The sequence below is a fragment of the Xenopus tropicalis genome, chromosome 8, assembly GCF_000004195.4.
Source record: "Xenopus tropicalis strain Nigerian chromosome 8, UCB_Xtro_10.0, whole genome shotgun sequence".
Lineage (NCBI taxonomy): Eukaryota > Metazoa > Chordata > Amphibia > Anura > Pipidae > Xenopus > Xenopus tropicalis.
The window spans coordinates 70739721-70760307 of record NC_030684.2 but is presented as its reverse complement, the minus strand read 5'-3'; the positions used below and the strand labels follow the sequence as shown (position 1 = coordinate 70760307).

The 20587-nt window shown below is 38.7% G+C and overlaps 1 protein-coding gene across 3 annotated transcripts in view; it reads right to left on the bottom strand.

Annotated features, from left to right (window-relative positions):
• Positions 1-4202: 4202 nt before the first annotated feature.
• Positions 4203-20587, bottom strand: part of ppp1r13l (protein phosphatase 1 regulatory subunit 13 like) — a 32706-nt gene continuing 16321 nt past the window's right edge. Inside the window, exons 2-12 of one of the 3 annotated variants that reach the window (XM_031890509.1) lie at positions 13900-13991; positions 12948-13048; positions 12348-12846; positions 11619-11714; positions 11441-11523; positions 9359-10225; positions 9032-9169; positions 8150-8283; positions 7851-8017; positions 7533-7729; positions 4203-4601 (exon numbers count right to left, since the gene is read on the bottom strand). In XM_031890509.1, coding sequence (XP_031746369.1) covers positions 4563-4601; positions 7533-7729; positions 7851-8017; positions 8150-8283; positions 9032-9169; positions 9359-10225; positions 11441-11523; positions 11619-11714; positions 12348-12846; positions 12948-13048; positions 13900-13991 — 2413 coding nt within the window. In that variant the 3' untranslated portion in view covers positions 4203-4562. 3 annotated transcript variants of the gene reach the window in all.

Here is a 20587-nt window from a genome sequence, read left to right as displayed (position 1 = left end):
ACTTTGAACAACAATGTATCTTTTTTAGGGCAGTGGCATGCGGGGAGATTAGTTGCCCGCGATAAATCTTCACTACATTCTTGCCAGTGGGATGGCATTTTGGGGAGATTAGTTGCCCGCAATAACAAATATTTATCACGGGCGACTAATCTTCCTGTGTCCCACTGTCCTTTGCATTCAGTGCAGGAGAGGCAAGTGAGGGACTTTTCAATAAGAATCCGGGACTGTGGCCTGAGCTGTTAAAATCGTGACAAAAAATCGGGACAGTTGGGAGGTATGGCTTTGAATTGCACAGTTGTGATAGGGTTAACTACTGCAAAGAATAAGTTCATCCTGTTTTGTTGACTGGGAAAGGTTTAACAGCTCTGTAGCTAATCCTTGCCCTGCGGTCTGGTACAGTGTGTATGTTGAAACACACAAATGGGCTTTCAAACATTTTATTATCGTTTCTGGGTGAATTTACAGGTGGTGCATTTATGTTGTTATTATACAATACAACTGAATCATCGGTTTTACACTGCATTCTAAGATTCGTCATAATGACTGCTTGCGCAGGCGGTGTCTGCATTGTTCTGGCCTTCAGGAATGCAGTTTGACACCTGAGCCGATAAAGATATCTGCCAGCTCTCACCTTCAAAGTAGGACAAAGGAGATTACAGACTGCAGCTCTTTGCCCATTTCCCTTTCCACCATATTCAGTCACTAGATAATTAGGTTATGTCTGTGTGTACAAAGTAGGGTGTGTATGTTAGTATGCGTGGGTTAATCCAGTAAGTTTCATAAAGGACTTTATTGCTTGTTAATGCCTGTATCAAATATGCTTTGGTGCGCACAGTTTCAGTACTTTATACATAGTACAGGTGTGGGATCCGTTATCCGGAAAGCCTGTCTCCCATAGACTCAATTTTAATGCATTTCCTTTTTCTCTGTAATAATAAAACAATACCTTGTACTTGATACCAACTAAGATATAATTAATCCTTATTGGATGTAAAACAACTCTATTGGGTTTAATTAATGTTTTATTGATTTTTTAGTAGATTCAAGGTATGGAGATCCGAATTGGAAAGACCCCTTATCCGGAATAACCTTGAGCCCGAGCATTCTGGATAACAGATCCTATGTACAGTACTTTATAATTTAAAATGGATTCATTTTTGTATGTAGTGACATTATATCCTCCTTCATCCCAAGTGAGGACAAACTATCATTGCTTAAAGCACATTTCAACCTAAAAAAAATATTTTTGACTTATAAAAGGAAACATAACTCTAAGCAACTTTGCGATATATATTCATTTCATTCATTATTTATATATATATTATTGCCATTAATAGCAGTGTTTGCCTATCCTATTCTATTCCCTGCCCTGGCTCTGGCATATGAAACCATGGCAGCATATTAAACATGGCATATGAAACAAGGCAGCATCCCCACAGGCCACTTTTTCCGGAGGAAACTTATTTTTGCAACAAATAACTTTTAAAGCACAAATAATTTGAAATAAATTCACATTGGAAAGTTGCTTAAAATTGTTTTCTTTTATTAGGAAAAATATTATTTTTTGGGTTGACATGTTGCAATTTAAAATTTTAAAAGACATCTGCTTTACACTGCAATGGCAGATTTATAAGAAAATAACCTCAGTTCTAGATTATTCTCAGTGCATGAAATCTTTAGCAAGCCATGGAATCAGTTTTTATCAGATATCACTTGTGTTGAAATTACATTCTGTCTATTGATGAAGTTTACAAAAATACATATTTTCCTATTTTTTTGCCATTATAAAGCATTCTGTTGAAAGTTGGGCAATGTTCACTGAACACCCCCCCCCCTTCCTTTATAAACACGGCAATTTGTTCAGAGCACCCTATATCTACCTTTAAACAAACAAACCCCTCCCTTCTCTAAGCAGCAGCCTTTAAGGGCTGTGGCACACGGGGAGCTTAGTCGCCCACGACAAACTTCCCTTGTCGCGGGCGACTAATCTCCCCAAAATGCCATCCCACTGGCGAAAATGTAAATCGCTGGTGGGATGGCATACACGGTGCCACGATTTCCCCAAAAATGCTGAAGTTTCCTCTCAAGGCAACCCCCCTCCGAAAATAGTGGCGCCGTGTATGCCATTCCACCGGCGATTTATATACTCGCCGGTGGGATGGTATTTTGGGGAGACTAAGTCGCCCGCAACAAGGGAGATTTGTTGCGGGTGTCTAGTCTCCCCGTCTGCCACAGCCCTAAATGAAATTTAGATTTAGGAAGGAAATTAGTTTTATCAGCTCCTTTGAAGTTCTTTGAAATCAGGAAGTGCTGAATGAAACAAGCTTCATGTTCTTGTTTAGTGCAAGAAATAACATAGATATGTCTTAATTAAACCAACAGGTAAAAAGTAACATAGTAAGTTAGGTTGAAAAAAGACGTACGTCCATCATGTTCAACCATAATGCCTATATATAACCTGCCTAACTGCTAGTTGAACCAGAGGAAGACAAAAAAAACCATCTGAAGCCTCTATAATTTTCTGCAGAGGGGAAAAAAATCCTTCCTGACTCCAAGATGGCAATCGGACCAGTCCCTGGATCAACTTGTACTAAGAGCTATCTCCCATAACCCTGTATTCCTTCACTTGCTAAGAAGCCAAGTATGTTCAGCACAAGCTCTGTTTATTCAGCTAATGTTGAAAAGGGGTATACTGTCCCTTTAAGTTCTGTGGAGCACTAAACACATAACGCGATCCCTCGTACAAAGTATTTTTTTTTGTAAATGTTTACTTATTCTTTACACTGGTTGTTCATGGTTGTTCATCTGCAAAGTGTGTGCTTCATCTTTTCCATATTATTTTTTTTTCCTTCGAACTGTAGCTCTGGGAAAAGTGCATCCAGATCCCATATTTACTGGTGAATTTTGAGTCTTTGTTTATAGCACTATAGACTTGTTATATTTACTCAAAAGTTTAGAGCAATGGTCTCTAGCTAGTGACTCGCAAGCAACATGTTGCAGCACTATAGCACACAACCTAGAGCAGGGGTGTCAAACAATCACATAAGGGGGCCGAAATCTAAAACACAGGCTAAGTTGCGGGCCAAATTTTTTATTAATATACTTAGTAAGATACTAAGAGATTTATTTATCACAATGTGTAAAAAGTGGTGTAAGACATTACTGGTGATGTTGCTCATAGCAGCCAAAAGATGCTTTGCTACTGTTGAAATCTGATTACTGATTGGAGCATTATAAATATACCCCTTAGTCTTAAGGTCCCCATACACGGGCCGATTATAGCTGCCGATATTGGTCCCTTGGACTGATTCGGCATCTTATCAGCCCGTGTAAAAAATCCAGTCGGATCGGGGACCACATCGGACCTAGAGCATATATGTCAAACACAAGGCCCGGGGGCCAAATCCAGCCCACCTGGCTGTTTTATGTGGCCCTTGAGTGAGTGTATCTGACCATCCAGCCTGATCAATTTCCATTTTCCTCACATAGTTACTAAAGCTGGCCATACACGGCCATCGCCTACGGGTGGGCGATATCGGGGAGGCATGTAGGCCAAACGATCGAATTCTACACGCGGCAATGGGGCAGTCGGTGCTCCAATCAGTAATCAGATTTCAACAGTAGCAAAGCATCTTTTGGCTGCTATGAGCAACATCACCGGTAATGTCTTACTCCACTTTTTACACATTGTGATAAATAAAGCTCTTAGTATCTTACTAAGTATATTAATACAAAATTTGGCCCGCGACTTAGCCTGTGTTTTAGATTTCGGCCCCCTTATGTGATTAAGTTTGACACCCCTGACCTAGAGTGAACAGGGGTCACAGTTACCAAAAAATCCCTACTAACAAAATACAGTTTCCAGGGCTTTTAGGGGCAGTTCTATTAAGTGTTCTAGAAAATTGCGGACTAAACATGATGAGTATGTGCATTTAGAAAATTTTCATTGTATGATGTCACAAATTCTTAAAGCATTTACATTTTCTAGAAAACAGACATATACAGTATGTGGTAGAATTAAGTCTAAATTACTGATAAATCAAATAGGATAGAGAGATTATATAATAATCGTTTCCTTGTTTATATAATTCAGTTTTTTTTCTGGAAAATGAAATAAGCCAAAGCACTATTAAAAACTGAAATAAGGACTGGATATTCAACAATCATCTAATGATGATTCTTGGTACACATTTGAAACATTGTCTGATTTTAATTATTTTATTATAAAATAGTGTTTATACAAAGACAAATAACAAAAGCTTAACATTCCCACAATTCCCACAGCTAATACATTGTTATACGAAATGCAAAATTCTCTTCCATACAACAGCTACCTACAATACACATAATACTATCAAGCACACATAGTGTACCAGATGGCATACACTGAGTCACTTACTATGGGTTTGGTTAAAAAAACAAACAAGAAAAAAAAAACGCATTACACAAAGTGGCATGAATTAGACAATGCATTGGCTAGTTGTATGCACAGAAATACAAAATGGGCATCTGATGAGTGCAAATTACATCAAGGTTAGTTGAAATTCACTGCTGTTGTAACATCACTTGGGACTACGCGTAGGGCGAACTCTTGGGTATAGCTATAAAACAAGAAAAATGCACATAAAGTCAGAAACAGGGTCTGCAAAAATGACAAAAAAATGGTCTCAGAACAGAAAGAGCAGCCAGTGCCTGTGTTAAAGTAGCTAGAGACAGCAACTTGTAGCTAAAAAAGACTATATATCATTACATCAGTATGTGCCATACAGTTCATGAGGTATAAAAGCCCACTAAGAAGCCATTCACTTCAAAAGTTAGAATTCTGTAATGTGGTAGCAGTTTAAAGGAGAACTAAAAGGTGTAATCACAGGGGGTACCAAATGTTAGGGAGTGTGGGGGAAGAGGTCATAAAACCAGGCAACTCACACGGAAGCAGGGGTTGACAAGTATAATTTCCCACCCACAAGCTCCATTTTGTTCCATACCTTTACCTATAACAAAATGGCATTACTCCAAATTACAGTAAGGCCATCTCACATAGAGTCAATTTTAAGCAAATATTTTTATTTTTTTTCTTCAAACGATTTTCTTTAGAACAGTACCTGATGGTAACTAAGCTGCATGAATCCATATTAGTGGCAAAACAATCTTATTGGGGTTTCTCAATGTTTAAATGTTTTTTAGTAGACTTAAAAAATAAATAAATAAATTGAACTTACTCAAGCTACTTTTCTGGGCATTTTTGCAATTTACATACATTTTCTATTTCCATGGAATCTGAGATATTTGCATTTTTAGACTGATATTAGAAGGCTTTTATCAATCTGAAGTCCAAGGGTTAACTGAATCCAGAAGGTAGACAGAGTCACTGACACTCTTGGCCTTCAAACAACTGTTGAGCTAAAGCCTGTCTAGCAAGTAAAATGGTTTAAAACCAGCTGATACCACTTTGAACCATGAACAAATAGAGAAAGAATGTAAATTGCAAAAGTGTTCAGAGAATGGCTCAGAATGAGTTTACACCAATTCATTTTTTGAGTTTTAGATCCCCTTTAAAGGGGTGGTTCCCTTTTAAGTTAACTTTTAGTATGTTACAGAGTGGCCAATTCTAAGCAACTTTTCAATTGGCCTTTGTTATTTACTTGTTATAGTTTTTGAACTATTTGCCTTCTTCTTCCAACTCCTTGCAGCTTTCAAATGGGGGGTCGTTGACCCCAGCAGCCAAAAAAAACTATTGCTCTGTGAGGCTACAGTTTTATTGTGATCGTTACTTTTAGTAACATTCTTTTCTCCTCAGCCCCTCCCCTATTCATATCCCAGCCTCTCATCCAAACCTCTGGTTGCTAAGGTAACTTGGATTCTAGCAACCAAATCGCTGCTAAACCTTCAAACTGGAGAGCTCCTGAACTGAATATGAAATAACTAAAAAACTACAAATAATAAATAATGAAGACCAATTGCAAATTTTCTCAGAATATTACTCTCTACATCATACTAAACGTTTACTCAAAGGTGAACAACCCCTTTAAGGTATGTGATCTAAATTATGGAAACCCCCTTCTCTGGAAACCCCAGGTCCTAAGTATTCCTGATAATAGAACCTATACCTGTAACTATTTTGCAGAACTTTTCTTACTGAGTAATATATGAGGTATTACAGTGTCTAGCTGGTACTTGGTTCCAATGTTATTGCTTAGCTATTGAAGATAACATTCTACTATGTTTTTCTAGAGCAGTGCTGTCCAACAAGCAGCCCACCTTTCTGTGGCCCCCCACCTGTCTGGCTGCTTTGATGGCTTACCTTTGTTTAAACTTAATGGTATCAGTACTGAGATTAACTGGCCCCCTGCATTGCTCACACCTCAGATTCAGGCTGTAAACCCCCCTGTATTGTTTAAAAATGTAATCCCCTGTGTGAACAATGTAATCCCTACATTGTTCACCCTCTGCATTGTTCACACCCACCCTCTGCATTGTTCACACCTCAGGCTCAGACTGTGAGCCCCACATTGTTCACCTGTTCACACCTCAGACTGTAGGAGCAGTAGAAACCCATAAATAAATCCTGCACAATATAAAAAGAATATATACTGAGGTGGTACTGCAATTAAAAAGTTTTTTTTAATATATAGTTATTGTGCAGACTGTAGGAGCAGTGCCACCATTGTGCAACTGTATGCTGTCTGTGTGTGTGTCATACTCTGCCTGCCCTATGCTGCCTGTGTGTGCCATACTCTGCCTGCCCTATGCTGCCTGTATGTGCCATACACAGAGGCAGCATAGGACAGGCAGAGTATGGCACACACAGGCAACATAGGGCAAGCAGGATATGGCACACACAGGCAGGGTAGGGCAGGCAGAGTATGGCACACACAGGTAGCATAGGGCAGGCAGAGTATGGCACACATAGGCAGCATAGGGCAGGCAGAGTATGGCACACACAGGCAGGGTAGGGCAGGCAGAGTATGGCACACACAGATAGCATAGGGCAGGCAGAGTATGGCACATAGGCCAGGCAGAGTATGGCACACACAGGCAGGGTAGGGCAGGCAGAGTATGGCACACACAGATAGCATAGGGCAGGCAGAGTATGGCACACAGGCAGCGTAGGGCAGGTAGAGTATGGCACACACAGGCAGGGTAGGGAAGGCAGAGTATGGCAGGTTTTTGCTGTACTGCCACTATTAATATGGATATAGTCATGTGATTACACGGGTGTGGTTTAAAGTGTGTGTAGTTTAAGAAAGGGGAGTGGTCAAAACTGGCTTCCATAGAAGTTGGACAGCACTGTTCTAGAGTATATAGACACTAGTACAGTTTAAGCACCAGTTCTCATGCAAATTAATAAATGTAAACATGCAGAGAACTTTATTTGTGCAAAATGGCCAGTGCTTTACTAAGTATTTACAACAGAATAAAGTAAAACAAATCATTTCTCACAAAAGCAAGTAGAGTAGGGAGCAACAAGGTTATTTCATCTAGATGATGGCAGTACAATTTCAAGTATATACTCTACTCTATATTTCACTTACCCCAAAATAGTTGCGAGGAACATAGCCTTCCCGACCACACAGAGATGCCCACCACCAAGATCCACCCTCTCCATCTTTCCTTAGGACAGTAACTGTGTCCCCTTCCTTCAAAGAAAGTTCATCAGCAAATTCTGCACTGTAATCCCACAAAGCATACACCACTCCACTCTGTGCTTCTCCCATGCATTGTCCTACATCTGCAAAAACAAATTGATAAATACAACTGCATTAAAAGGTTAATTGGAAGCAGAGAGGCAGACAGAATAGAACTGGGTAAAACTAAGAGAAACTGTTTTCTCCCATTTTAATAGGACTTACTAGTAAGGTAGTTTACACATTCTTGGTACCCTTCCCTGTAAGGATCACATTTTTCCACAGCAAGGCTTCCATCGCTGTGAGTGGTTGCAAAAATGGCTGCACCATGACGTACCAAAAGTAGGCATATCTGGAGGTCATTACAGGAGGCAGCACAGTGAAGGGGAGTCCTGAAAGACAATACATTAATGAGAAGAGAAAGTTCAAAACTAGGATAATGTGTCATCTAAGGCAAATGTTTATCTATTGCCTTTTTTTCTTTGTCTCACATTTCTTTGACCTCTCCCTCCACACTTTCTTACCATCCATGGCTGTCTTCAGCATTTACATTGGCTCCATTGCTAACAAGCAGGTTAACAATGTTATAGTTGGCTCCACAGATAGCATTGTGAAGAGCAGTTATTCCCTCCTCATTTGGCTGGCTTGGATCATTTACCTATAAGAATAGGTTAATTAGAAGAGTGGTCTATTGATTGTAAAAATAATCACACTATACTTAAAATATAGTTGCACATTGAAAAGTGATTATAAAAGGCACATTCCAAGACTTTATAGAACTGGGTGAGTTTATTTAGTTTTACATTTGAATACCTCAGAACACTTGTTAAAGAAAAACCAAAGACAGGCATACATACTGCTATAGCTATGGCAAGTAATAAAACCTTATATTTTCAGGAGAGTGCTCCTTAGGTTCCCACCTATGGTGTTAGGAGCACTTACGTCTATAGGTTCCCACCATGGATACTCTGGTATCCACAGAATATTGTCAAGTGGTCCCACGATTAGTCCTGCATTTTCAAACATTCCTTTCACTAGATAGGAAAAAGCACATTGTTGTCCATTCACTCTGGAGGAAAATTTGTAGCATTTGTACACCTCACATTGAGTGATACATTGTGGTGACAAAGTGCTACCAGTGTACCCATGTGCCATTACCCTATATTTTAGCACCTTAACATGGTCTTATGCCTGATGTATTACAGATTCTATTTGGTTTTAAACAACTATCATATTGATTAAACGAGCTCTAATAAACTTGCTATTATAGAACACAATTCCCATTTAAAAAGCAAACAGCAGAAAACTGTAAGCAAATCAAAGAATAATAATTCAGTTGCCTCATCACAACAGCAACTACAAAAGCTCTGTTGTTCAGCCATTAGACAACACTGAAAAGACCATACCTCTTTAAGAGCCTGGTTCACCACATCCATTTCCCCTGTGAGTGCTGCATCCAGAAGTAAAATAAGGGGGTCCAGTCTGGCATGAGGGGGGCGCTGCCTCTGGGGTGAACCTTGACCCTTCAGTGCTGAACGAAGTCCCTACGTTAGAAGAAAAAGATTTAAGCTTTTTTTTTTTATCCAATATGTTTCCCTCATTCCTATAAGATTATTTGTACTAGGTTCTCTTGCTTTTATTTTCTTTTAGTAATGTTCAAATGAAACTTGCCCTGTACTAAACCATTTTCATGTCACTGTTTGAGCAATCTCATTATTATTAAATTTACTCACCAAGTTCTGACTGCCACTGATAACCAGTGGTACTTTAAATTCCACATCTCCTGGCACTGGGGCAGATGCACCAACCCGGGACTCTGATGCCTCCATTATAACACACAGTTTATCATCAGGCATAGGCTTCTCATCTGTCCTGAATTCCTCAGGGATGGGGTCAATTTTATTGTTCAAATCCTCTTCTAATGGTGGCTCTTTAGGAGAAATAATAGATTTGACTGCAGACCCCTGAAGTTTATCCTCAGCTTTTGTTTGCTCAGGAGCAGAGCTTTGTTTAGGTGTAGGCCTTCCAAAAAGTCGTCCCATTATCTGGCGATACTGGCGTCGATGGGATGGCAGGGGTTGAGCTTGTGTTGTGAGTTCCTGGGAACCTCTTCTTCTTAAAGGGCGAGGTATGTCCTCCAGAACTTTTTGCACCTCAGCCATTGAGGGAGGCAGGTTTGGCTGAAGACGTGTGGGACTTAGAGGACGGGGAACTTCTTCGTTTGCTGGAGGAGGCACTGGAGTGACAGCAGGCAACTCCCATTCTGGAACCACTGGTAAAGGTACAGATGGTACAGGGGGCATTGAAACTGCAGTAGGTACAGTTGGTGCAGGAGACATGCCATATGAAAGAGTTGGAGCCTGGTGCTCCCACAATGCATTTTGCAGGCGGCAGATCATAGATAGAGGAAGAGGTCTGTGAGGTTGTCCTTTGCCTTCCTGGGGTGGAACTTGGATACGGGAGATTGGCTGTTGGGCTAGAATGGATCGGGGCAGAGAACCAGTCCCTGCCCTCCATCCAGGTTCCACAGCTTGAAAACTTGGCTCAGCTCCTGCAGAGAACTTGTAGCCACGAGGAAGTGTTGAAGAGGAGGAATCACCCTAAGAGTCAAACAAACTGTTACAGAACTGTTCAGCACAATTAAGAAATTAATCACCACATTAAAAAAAAAAATCACATATCTTCCACTGGACCATTAAAGTACATGAGTTTAAAAAAATTACAAAGATTATTAATTATGAGTTCTTTGATGAAATAAAATTGCATTTAACTCCTTTATTGTCGGTGACTTTCCTATACCCATTAACTTTCCTTGTTTGTCTGCAGTCTCTTAAAGTGAAACTATACCCGCAGAATTAATACTTAACCAACAGATAGTTTATATTATGTTAAGTGATCTATTAAAGAATCTAAATATTGTCCTTTTCCATACTTTCACTTGATCCACCATTTAGTGATGGGCTGTGTGCTCCCTCAGAGATCACATGACCAGAAATAATGCAGCTTTAACTGTAACAGGAAGTAGTGTAGCGGCAAAAGGCAGAACTCGGTCCAATCATTGGCTGACGTGGCTTAGCATGTATGTGAACCTTGCCGTCTTTGTGTGCACTGTAAATCCTATGATCCCAGGAGGCGGCCCTTAATTCTTAAAATGGCAATTTTTTATTTAGAATTACCCAATAGCACATACTACTAAAAAAGTATATTTTTATGAAAATGGTTTATTTAGATGAAGTAGGTTTTTACATATGAGCTTGTTTATGCAATATATTTTTATAGAGACCTACATTGTTTGGGGGTATAGTTTTCCTTTAACTCTTTTTCTCTAGCAGCATTCTTTCACTTATTTTTGTGTGCCTCTGATGTTATCTTTTACATCGTCTTTACTAACTTAAGTTGAGTTTTTGAACCATAATTCAATTTTTTTTTTTTACCACAAAAAACTCGAACTGTAAAAAAAAAATAAAAAATCAAACATTTGTTAATCTTCCCCTAGTGTGGAGATTGGCCTGGAAATGCGTGCTTTTTGCAAGTTTCATCACAGTAATGCAAGAAAATGCAATTTTGCACTGAAATCTGCTCAATGTGTCCGCACCCAGGCCAAAACTTTGCCTGTAGGTGCAGTAATATCACACAGGCTTTTTCATGGCCTGTGCATAGCCACATCTCAGCATAGTCTAAATGACACTGTTGCATATAAAGCTTCACTTAAGTTTAAAATTTAGTAATACCAAGTATTCAAAAAAAAACCACACAATAAAAAACAATAACAGCAGGATTAAAAGCTGAGGATCTGTCATAGGTCTAGTGCTTACCTTGCTTATTGATGCTGGGTCCAGACTACTCTCCTTCCAGGCCTTCACTATTGGCAAGCTTTGAGCAATACCATGATCTGCTCCTGTTGTATAAGACATTAGAGGTTGTTGCATTTGTAACAACGTCTCACAGAGAAACATGTGTCTAATTTGGCTAGTTTTGCAAATTTTTACTTACTTCCCTGTGGTGTTTTCTTGTCATATGCCACATCTAGGTCAGACTCATTCCAACTGCGCTGCTGCTGCTGCCGACGCCTTGGAGAACCGACATCATCTAGGGTTGTAACAAATATTAAGATAAAAATAATTAAACAATACATTCAGTAATTATAAGTCAATAAAATAACACAGCCTTGTGTTTTTCTAATGGTGTAAGTCAATCTATTGAATTTTAGCCTATAACCTAAACCCACAAAAATGAGATTACCCACTGAGCACCCCTAATCTTCCCACATACACTCACTAACCACTGGTTTTCACCTTACTGTCACTTTACACACCAACATGAACTCTAACGCCATGCTAGTTACCCTGACCTAGTGTCTCAGCCGCCCTCCCTTTTAGAATGTAAGCTCTTGCGAGCAGGGCCCTCCCCCTAGTGTAAACCATTTTCTGTGAATTGTCTATATGTACCCCTTTATTCTGTAAAACGCTGTGTGAATTGATGATGCTATATAAATAATAATAAAAAAAAATGAAGCCCTTTATCTGCTGATCAGTGCAAACACAAGAAAGACTGATTCCCATTGGTTAACAATAAGTCTCACCAGGAACACAACCACAAAGTAAATCCATTCTGAGGGTAGATTTCTGTGGGTATATTTTCTTATTTTTCCTATTCATCTTTCGGTTTGTAATTATCCACTCCCATGTTGGTAAAGTTAAAGGGAAAACTAGCTAGAATTACCTGGAAACCTGGAAGTGTATCCATGAGGGGCTTCATAACCTCGTCTTTGTAATGAACCCCAGTCTGAATACATTGCTCCTGAATGTCCTTCAAGACTAGGAGAAGCTGTCCTAGGTCCCAGGGCATAATCATATGAACTGGAAGACAGCCGTGTAGAAACTGTGTGGGGGCGGTCATAATACTGATGGCGAGGTGAGGAGGGACGGCCCAAAGGGATCTGAGAATTTAAAGTAAGGTAGGGTTCTACGCTCTCTGTAGGGATAGACCTACGGGCCATTGAGGGGGAAGTAATAACTGTGGAACTGATGGAAATGGAAGGAACAGAAGAGCTGGAGCTGATAGCATGTGATGATGCTGTGCTCAATGAGGACTCCGATAGGCGAGGCTTCAGAGAAATAAGTGAAGGTGTTGCATTGAGTGCAGAAGAGGAATGGGCCCGGCGTGTCAGAGCAGGGGAGAGAGAGGAGCTGGATGTCTGTTGGGAAGAAACTTGCAAACCCTGGGGGGAAAAAAAGGGAACAGTCTGTAAAGATGAATGTACAGGAATCTCCACAAAAGCTTGTAAAACTATGCATATACCTCTTTATTGCTATTCTTTACCGTCTCCCTCCTGTTTTCCAAGTCCCTCTTCAGCTCGTCCAGTTTAGCAGCGGCAGAATCCAGCTCCATCTGCTTCAGGTCCAGTTCCTGAGAGGCCAGGGCTGAAGCAAAGAAAACATGTAAGCAACTTACAGCAGTCCACACAAAAAGCTGGATAAGGCTGCCAGTCGGTGCGACAAAGAAGCACACCTCCATCTGAACCACACACATTATACCTGCCTAGTATACAAGCCAAGTGAATGGATAGTTCTCATGGGACAAAAACATTTTGTTAATAGGTATTCTAGCTTATCCATTTATTTGACATTATTACCATACCTATATTACTCTTGATGCCTCAATTTAAACTCCACCCTTTAAAAACACATCTAACAATACTATTCTAACTTACAGTCTATTATTCTCATATCAGGGAACACCTTTACAATGACCTAGATATAGACACTTAGTAATAATAATCAATACTAAGTCTTGTGTTCTGAACCATTCTATAAAAAAAGACTCAGTTCTCTATTGTGTCCACAAGACTGAACAATTTAGGAAAAACTATCCTGCAATCAACCAAGATTATATCATGGCAAAAAGTTAAATTAAGCAGTGAAGTATGTCTATATAAGGCAAATAAAATAATTCTGCAGAGAAGTTTATATTGTATTTGTCTTGAAAGGCAACAGGTTCCAGCAGAGCACTTATGGTCCCCTGGAGGAAATTAGTCACTCGCGACAAATCTTCTTTCACGGGCAACTAATCCCCTCCAAATGCCTCAGAAACCTGAAGTAACACATTTTTTTCCCTTAAGCGATTTACATTATTGCTGGTTGGAAAACAAGTCACCCCATAACGCCACCCAAACCCAACTGACCCGCAGGTCAACCTGCATGCCACAGAGGTTCTGGGTCAACCATCATATCACACACAAATGGTTATTAGATTATACAGTTTCATTACTTACACTGGAAGTTGATGTCAAACAGAGACTGGGTGGGTCTGACCTTTTCTCCTGCCATCTTGCGAATGGTATCTCGCCAACCAATTAATTTGGTCCTTGGGAGAATAAGTATTTCCATTAGAACAAACAGTTAAAGAGCATGTGCTGAAAATGATAGTTTGGGAATAGAGAGGAGAGGAGATAAAAAGACAAAGTGATTACTGTGTTGGAATGAGGAGGGACTGTAGTTAAATGCTGTGGCGGAGGGAGGACTGTGACGACATCCAAATGCATAATAAAGGGTGTATCACAGATGTAAAGATAAAAAGTGATAAAAGAACGAACAGTGAGTAACTGAAATTGTTATAGTGCTTTTGTCAATGTATGTGTACTTTGAAGTGGAAAAAAGGGTAAGTTATATTTACCCCTGAGGGGATAGACATAACTGAAGGAGAGAGTAAAATGACAAGTGTGTCTACAAATACCATGCATAGACAAGTAATCCTACCAAAAGAAATTCAAATCTATCAATAAATATTATATATTCCACCTAAATAAGTCAAAGCAAGCCAAATCAGCATATGTAAGCTCATCTATGGAAGAAGGGCATAACAAATAAAAACTGCTTCTCAAAGCTGAGCTAATTTATAGCAAGGCTGCCATTTAAACAACAATATTCAAAAATGCTAAAATATACTTATGAGAAAAAGAAGCAGCAGAAGCATTAAAATAGTCCAAAAAGTATCCTTTACACTTTTTAAAATTACTCGCCTACAAACAGCTCATACTACGAACAATAAAATGCTTCCCCAACCCTTTTAGCAAATGCCAATTGCTTGGATCTCGTCCCAGCCACACCTGTTTCCACTGCCAACAGTTTAATAGGATTGCTGTAAATCTTCTGTATTGTTTTGATCAAGTCTGCTGCTTAAATCCAAATAATTAGGCAGGTCAATTAAACCCTTCTTACATCAAAGCCCATGAATGCTGTTTTTCCAACAAACATCTACAAGTTTGCCACTACAAAGCCAAGTTCCCAGTGATTATCTTGTGTATATGTTTAATAATTACTTATATATAACACTTCTCTTGGAGTTTTACTAGAAAAATTCTGTAAAATCTCTGCAGAGCAAATTTTTTTGTCTAATGTTACAAGGCACCTCTGAATAAGACTTCAGAATTGATACTGCACACGGCTTTGTGCTCTTTTAGTCAATAGAAGAAGCTGTAAGGGCACTGACACACAAGATTAATCGCCCACAATTAATTGCCTCTACTAATCTCATTCAAATGCCACCAGCTAAAATGCAAAAATCTCTGGTGGGAAAAAAAAGTAGCCCTAAATTGCCTCTCAAAGAGACTTCATGTATATTTCGCCACCGGCCATTTGTATTTTAGCCGGTAGGAAGAAAACAGGGACGTTCTTTTGCCCACAGTAGCCATGATTTATTGCTGACGACATTGTCCAAAGATATAAGTCTTGTTACTCTTTGAGGGAGTTCAACCAACCAGAGATAAAATTTAAAAAGACATTTTAAAAGAAACATACAACAGCCAGAGCTATTCATCCTCAAAAGTCCATGATAGGTATATTTATATAGAACTACATTGTTTTAAGTTATGCAAAAGCATATTAGATTGTTAGCTCTTTGGGGAAGGGCCTTTTTTACCTTTTGAACTAGTAATTGCTTGTTTTTTGTATATAATCTTGCATGTTCATAGTTCCAGGGGGTAACAAGTTGGGGGCAATGACATACACTTTGTCATAAATACATTAAAATTGGCACATATAATATACTTTACATGCGGCAGCAAAAATGACATCTGCTGCAAATGAAGCGTCATCTGTCATTGCCCCAAGGGTTTAATGTCTTTAAACCAGGAAACTGTGCACATATCACAGAGATTGCCAACATTAAATTTAAAAAAAGTTCTATAGTGTAAGAAAGAGAAAGCTAGTAACTTGCTTTACACAGAGAAAGCAAATAATTGCATTCTGTAACAAATGGTGCAAAGTTTGCTATGGGTCTAGTCTCCTATGGCAACCAAACAGCAGGTAGCATTTACTGGTCATCTGTTTAAAAGCAAACACTTTTTGGGTTTTTATGGGTTACTGCACTTTACATGCGGCACCGAAAATGACATCTGCTGAAAATGAAGTGCTGTTTGTCATTGCCCCATTTGGGTTAACTATGTGCCTTTATTATAAATGAGGGTAATGTTTCGGATACAAAAGATTTAATAGCTTGGAATAAGGGTAGAAAATACTTAAATCACAATTGCTACTAAATTAAATGGAACGTATTTAAGTTTTAGAGACAATGTTAAGTGTGGCCTTGGTTCCTTGCTCATGGGTGCATTAGGGAAGAAAGGAAACAAAAAAAACATCTGGTTTTGCTGTTTCTATACCTAAGCCTTTCTTCAGCTCTTTAGCTGTCAGTGTAGTGCATTGCAGTAATAATGCAAGTGCTGTGGCTGTGAACATTCCATGACCAAAGCATACATGCATCAGCAGCTCACCAAACAGGCTGCTACACATCACATGGAGCCCATGCAATTTTCTTTTCCTGATCTCTCCCTTTTGCTCTGGGTTAGTAAATATTGGAAAACAGTTTTCATTAAAGGGGTGGTTCATCTTTAAGTTAACTTTTAGTATGTTAGGGAATGGACTCTTCTCCCTTTTTCCAGCTTTCAAATGGGGGTTACTGACCCTGGTAGCCTTACTTTTTTTTTTTTTTTTTTAACTTGGCTTTCTATTCAGGCCCCTTCTATTCTGGACAGCTGCTGAACAGAAACCTAAATAACTGAGAACCACAAAACATAAAAAAAATTAAGACCAACTGCAAATTGTCTCAGCAAATCACTGTCTACATTATATTAAAAATAATTTTAAGGTGAACAACCTTTATATGAAATATGAATTATTCAGTATTATATTCAAAATGCCTGTGCTTTCCATAATATCAGTGTAACGACACAAATTGTGTGAATGAAAAAAAAGTTTTTTTGCAGCACAAATCATAGACAGAAGTACTTTTATATTGCAATCAATGGGGCTGCCAACAGAAATCGTAGGTCACTTTTCTGGAGTGCTATGCCCCTAATCTACCCCAGTCACACCCCACAACGCCAATACCCTGCCCATATCCACCCAAACTCGATCCACTGCCCTGCAAGCCCCTCCTCTGTTGCGACCCGCAAATCACACTTACGAAATCACTTTATCTCAAACAAACACACAGTGGAAATATTTCCCTTTGAAGTCTCAGAGTAACAGGGGTGATATGCCAAGGAACAGGGATGGCAGAGTGCCCCCGTGCAGAATATGGGTCCCCATAATAATAACTTTCGTCTAGCAACACTCCCCTATCTAGCCTGCTGATGCCAGGGTTGGACCCATGCACAGCCATACAGGTTATATATGTCTGCCCCTTGTAAGGTAACATCAGAGTAACTGATAACTAACACAATCCATTTTATATTACATGTCTCTCCTACAATATTGTGAAGCTTTTTAAATATAAATATAAAGCTGAAACATGGGTGAAATTTGAGGAAGCTAGGAAAGTCATCAGGTTATAATCATTTGAGCCTCAAGTATTGAAGGAACATCATTCAGAACAACCTGTGAATGTAGTCACCCAGATATTATCTATCTAACAGTTGATGAATCAATACAACCAGTAAAAAAGAGTGGATTAAGGAGCAGTCAGACTTATAGTGACATGGTTTATATAGAGGGGTGTAACAAAATGACAAGGACATAAGAATAAGAAATTGTGTGAATGAAAAGAGAATGAAAAGAATGGCAGAAAGAGAGAGAGAAAACAAGAAATAAATGTAGTGCCACAGTGTAAAAGGCTTAATGTTTACTGACACAACCCAATAGCTTGTGTACTACTGTCTTCATATCTGTAAAAAACCATAGCACATACTTCCTACTACTACCACCACTGTTGTGCTGCGACTATTGATGGGGCAGAACCAATTTTACAGGAACGTCATCTTTACCTTTTATATTGATTATTGTTGTTTTGATAATTTTATTGTGTGATCTTAAGTATTTATGCACTGTTGTACTGATTTACTACTGAAGCTTTATGTACAAGCACAATTATTATGTCTGTATTAATGTTAATTAGGACAAACTGTGTCAAACAAACTGGTTTCCAGTCGCTTTCCAGTCAATTGACTGAAAACACTTCACTAAGAAGCAATAGAGACAAATTTTGGTGCCTGGTTAAAAACTAAAGCAGCTATAAGTACCAAGAGGGTAGTTAATAACAAAGTTATAACAAGGACAGAGTGAGATAGAAAAACTGGTATTGAACCCAGATTATGTAATACCTCACTGAATATTCAGGACAGAATAATAATGCATTTGTACTGTCTTGTGATGCAATCATAAACCAGTATCAGTTTTCTGTGGTCTGTTGGCTATATTTAGCTGTAATAACAGAGTATGGGAACACACACAATACTGTGAACAGCCAAACCCAAAGAAATATATAATTAGCCAGGATTTTCACCATTCAGATGCTTTGGGGGCAAACCTTGACTCCTAGCCAATATCTTACATTTCTTAAAATAATTTTGAAATAAAAATATATTGATATATTAACGGCTGGCAAGCCTTTTATTAGGAACATGTCACAAGATATATATATATTTTTTAGTGATACAACCAGGCAAGACAGAATACACAAAGACATACTTAGTAAGTTCTTATTATCCACAGTTCTGTGCTGTGTTTGACTGTCATCTATTAAAAAAGTAGGCTTAATGGATTTATATGCCTTTTTCACACACATGTAAAAAGTTTTTTTGCAGCACAAATCATAGACAGAAGTACTTTTATATTGCAATCAACAGGGCTGCCAACAGAAATCGTAGGTCACCTTTCTGGATGGCTATGCCCCTAATCTACCCTAACTGATAACTAACACAATCCATTTTTAATTACATGTCTCTCCTACAATATTGTGAAGCTTTTTAAATATAAATATAAAGCTGAAACATGGGTGAAATTTGAGGAAGCTAGGAAAGTCATCAGGTTATAATCACATGAGCCTCAAGTACTGAAGGAACATCATTCAGAACAACCTGTGAATGTAGTCACCCAGATATTATCTATCTAACAGTTGATGAATCCCAACTCACATCACTGGTGCTGGAGAATGAGGAAGAATGAGTTGCAGTCTAGCAATAACAGAATAGTAATATGCACCAAAACTTCAGAATACCAGTACATTAATGTCCTTTTTTACTGTTATAAATCACAATTACAACAGGGTTTACATAGAACAATCGTTCACCAGGGATTATGTTGGCAATCATTGCTATATTTACTTCATGGCTTGAGAAAAGGGCTTGGAGAAGCCAGAAACTTTACTTGTGGGCACTATGCTGCTTGGCCACCTTGAGCCAGTGCTGTGGATTCTATGGAAATGCCCTGGATGCTGCTTTTGCAGTGAGTAACATATGTCCCAAGAACAACTTTCTATGCTTTAAGGGAGTGCGGTTCTACATAGATGTATTAAATACAAATAAGATTTGACATTTAAAGTAGTTTGTTTCCCTTGAAACTGATAACAGACATCCAGGCTAAAAAAAAACTTAGTTATATTTTTTGTGCATAACTTACAGACATTTTAAATGGAGTGGAGCATTAGTATTCTTGTAAAAATCAAATATAGCAGCCTATTCACTACCTTCAAACAACAAACATATATGTTTTCTCACAATTACATGGATTAACCTATACACTCTTATACTGACCCACTCTGAGCAGAAACACACGATCCTTAACACCAATAACAATATTTCTAAAATATTTCACAGGCCTACATTACGTGGCCAGCTCTGCATTTACTTACAGCTGTCTGATTTATGTACATACCATAGTTTGCTCTGAATCTTCTTGCTTCCTGATAAAGATAACACACTTCCAAAGTCAGCATGTTTGGGTCGGATCTGTGTGTGCACCATTGTTAAAAAAACAACTGCAGGACTGGAGCATTATGTGAGAAGGTATCAGGGAGCATGGATTAATACTGCAGTGCAGGGGGTGTGTCACAACAATTAAAGGGTGAGGAGTACTCCTAACAGCAATGGGAGGAGATAAATGGGAAAGGAAGGTAGTAGGATATACCAAAATGAAAGTGGTCAATTTTCATGTCAGTTACTATTCAATAAAATATGTAGGCCATTAGCCATTATTCTAAGAAGGGAAGTAGGTTCTTCCTGGTAATGTAACAAGTAGTATCACTTCCTTCTGTGATCCTTTAGCCTCTACATACAAAAGGGGAATTAGCATTTTCTGGGATGTGTCTCATTTGTTCCACAACCCTTAAAGGAGGTAAATGATACTTTCTAGGTCTAGGATATTCAATGCTCTGGTGTATTCTATGTGTATATTTTACAAGTTATATATTTGAATATGTCTGAAGTGTTTATGACGGAAAATGTATTAAGCAACCACTGTTCATTCAGCTTCCAAGCATCTAAAAACCCACTGTTTCACCTTTGCTAAACCTTGCCCTGCTATATATTTCCTTCAATCAATATGTCTTTACTTATTGCTCCAGTATCTTTCTCTGTATCCAGGTATGGGACGTATAATCCATCCGTATAATACATTCAAACATTAAATAAATCCAATATGCACCTTAATTAGTATCAAGTACAAAGAACTATGATATTATTACAGACA